This window comes from Limulus polyphemus, unplaced genomic scaffold (genome assembly GCF_000517525.1).
Source record: "Limulus polyphemus unplaced genomic scaffold, Limulus_polyphemus-2.1.2 Scaffold3103, whole genome shotgun sequence".
Classification (NCBI taxonomy): domain Eukaryota; kingdom Metazoa; phylum Arthropoda; class Merostomata; order Xiphosura; family Limulidae; genus Limulus; species Limulus polyphemus.
The window spans coordinates 29396-31009 of record NW_013668713.1 but is presented as its reverse complement, the minus strand read 5'-3'; the positions used below and the strand labels follow the sequence as shown (position 1 = coordinate 31009).

The window sequence follows — 1614 nt, the reverse complement described above, 5'->3', positions numbered from 1 at the left end:
AAAAAAACTTTATATTTTATCAGTTATTTTCAGTAACGAATCTCTGTACGGATTCGGTAGATTTGATTGATCTTGTAACCACCATAAAAAATTAGGAAATAAATGTAAATTATGCCTCTTCGATTCCAGAATGACAACAAATTATAACATGTAAACATAAATGTTTAGACTTAAATAGTTTAAATCTCATAATATTATACATTTATATATATATATCTATTATTTATATTATATTGACCCTTCAGCCATGCCTGGTTAACAATACAGAAGTTACAATGATGCGGCACACGTGCTCTCATGTTACCATATCAAATATTATAAAACTGACCTTCAGTCTTTACAAAGTAACTTGTCTCGGCTGTGTTTAAGTAGACTAGTATTTTGTAAAATACAGTCACATTTCCATAAAGTCACATAAGGAGTAAATTATCACAAGTTTTATGCTTTGTTGATTTTTTTTCTATTTCATTCTATAGTTCTAACTGTAGGTTAAAAACACCTTGAAGAAGTTATGTTACATTTAAGAAAATGAATAATAAGTCTGGCTTACCAAGAACCCTTTTTCCTCTACATTATGCTCTGCATGAAGCTGGACCTTCATCATTACAGTACCTTCTAGAGGAGATGCGTACGGAACCTGAAAATAATGTTGACTTTTACAGTAAGTAACACAGATGATCAAGGATTCAAGGGAGTGATGTACGATGGCCATACTAACAAAAGGGAGTGAGTGATGTACGATGGCCATACTAACCAAAGGGAGCGAGTGATGTACAATAGCTGTACTAACCAAAGGGAGCGGGTGATATAAGAGGCTGTACTAACCAAAGGGAGGGAGTGATGTACAATAGCTGTACTAACCAAAGGGAGTGAGTGATGCACAATAGCTGTACTAACCAAAGGGAGTGAGTGATGTACGATGGCTGTACTAACCAAAGGGAGTGAGTGATGTACGATGGCCGTACTAACCAAAGGGAGTGAGTGACGTACGATGGCCGTACTAACCAAAGGGAGTGAGTGACGTACGATGGCCGTACTAACCAAAGGGAGTGAGTGACGTACGATGGCTGTACTAACCAAAGGGAGTGAGTGATGTACGATGGCTGTACTAACCAAAGGGAGTGAGTGATGTACGATGGCTGTACTAACCAAAGGTAGTGAGAAATGTACGATGTCCATACTAACCAAAGGGAGTGAGTGATGTACGATGGCCATACTAACCAAAGGGAGCGAGTGATATAGGATGGCTGTACTAACCAAAGGGAGTGAATGATGTACGATGGCTGTACTAACCAAAGGGAGTGAGTGATGTACGATAGCCGTACTAACCAAAGGGAGCGAGTGATGTACGATGGCTGTACTAACCAAAGGGAGTGAGTGATGTACGATAGCTGTACTAACCAAAGGGAGCGAGTGATATAGGATGGCTGTACTAACCAAAGGGAGTGAGTGATGTACAATGGCTGTACTAACTAAAGGGAGTGAGTGATGTACGATGGCTGTACTAACCAAAAGGAGTGAGTGATGTACAATGGCTGTACTAACCAAAAGGAGTGAGTGATGTACAATGGCTGTACTAACCAAAGGGAGTGAGTGATGTACAATGGCTGTACT

The 1614-nt window shown here is 39.5% G+C and overlaps 1 protein-coding gene across 1 annotated transcript in view; it reads right to left on the bottom strand.

The window, feature by feature from the left end:
* LOC111088088 (anillin-like) overlaps positions 1-1614 on the bottom strand; it is a 13626-nt gene that overhangs the window by 4435 nt on the left and 7577 nt on the right. The window contains exon 9 of the mRNA XM_022397021.1: positions 551-637. Coding sequence (XP_022252729.1) covers positions 551-637 — 87 coding nt within the window. The remainder of the gene's footprint in view (positions 1-550; positions 638-1614) is intronic.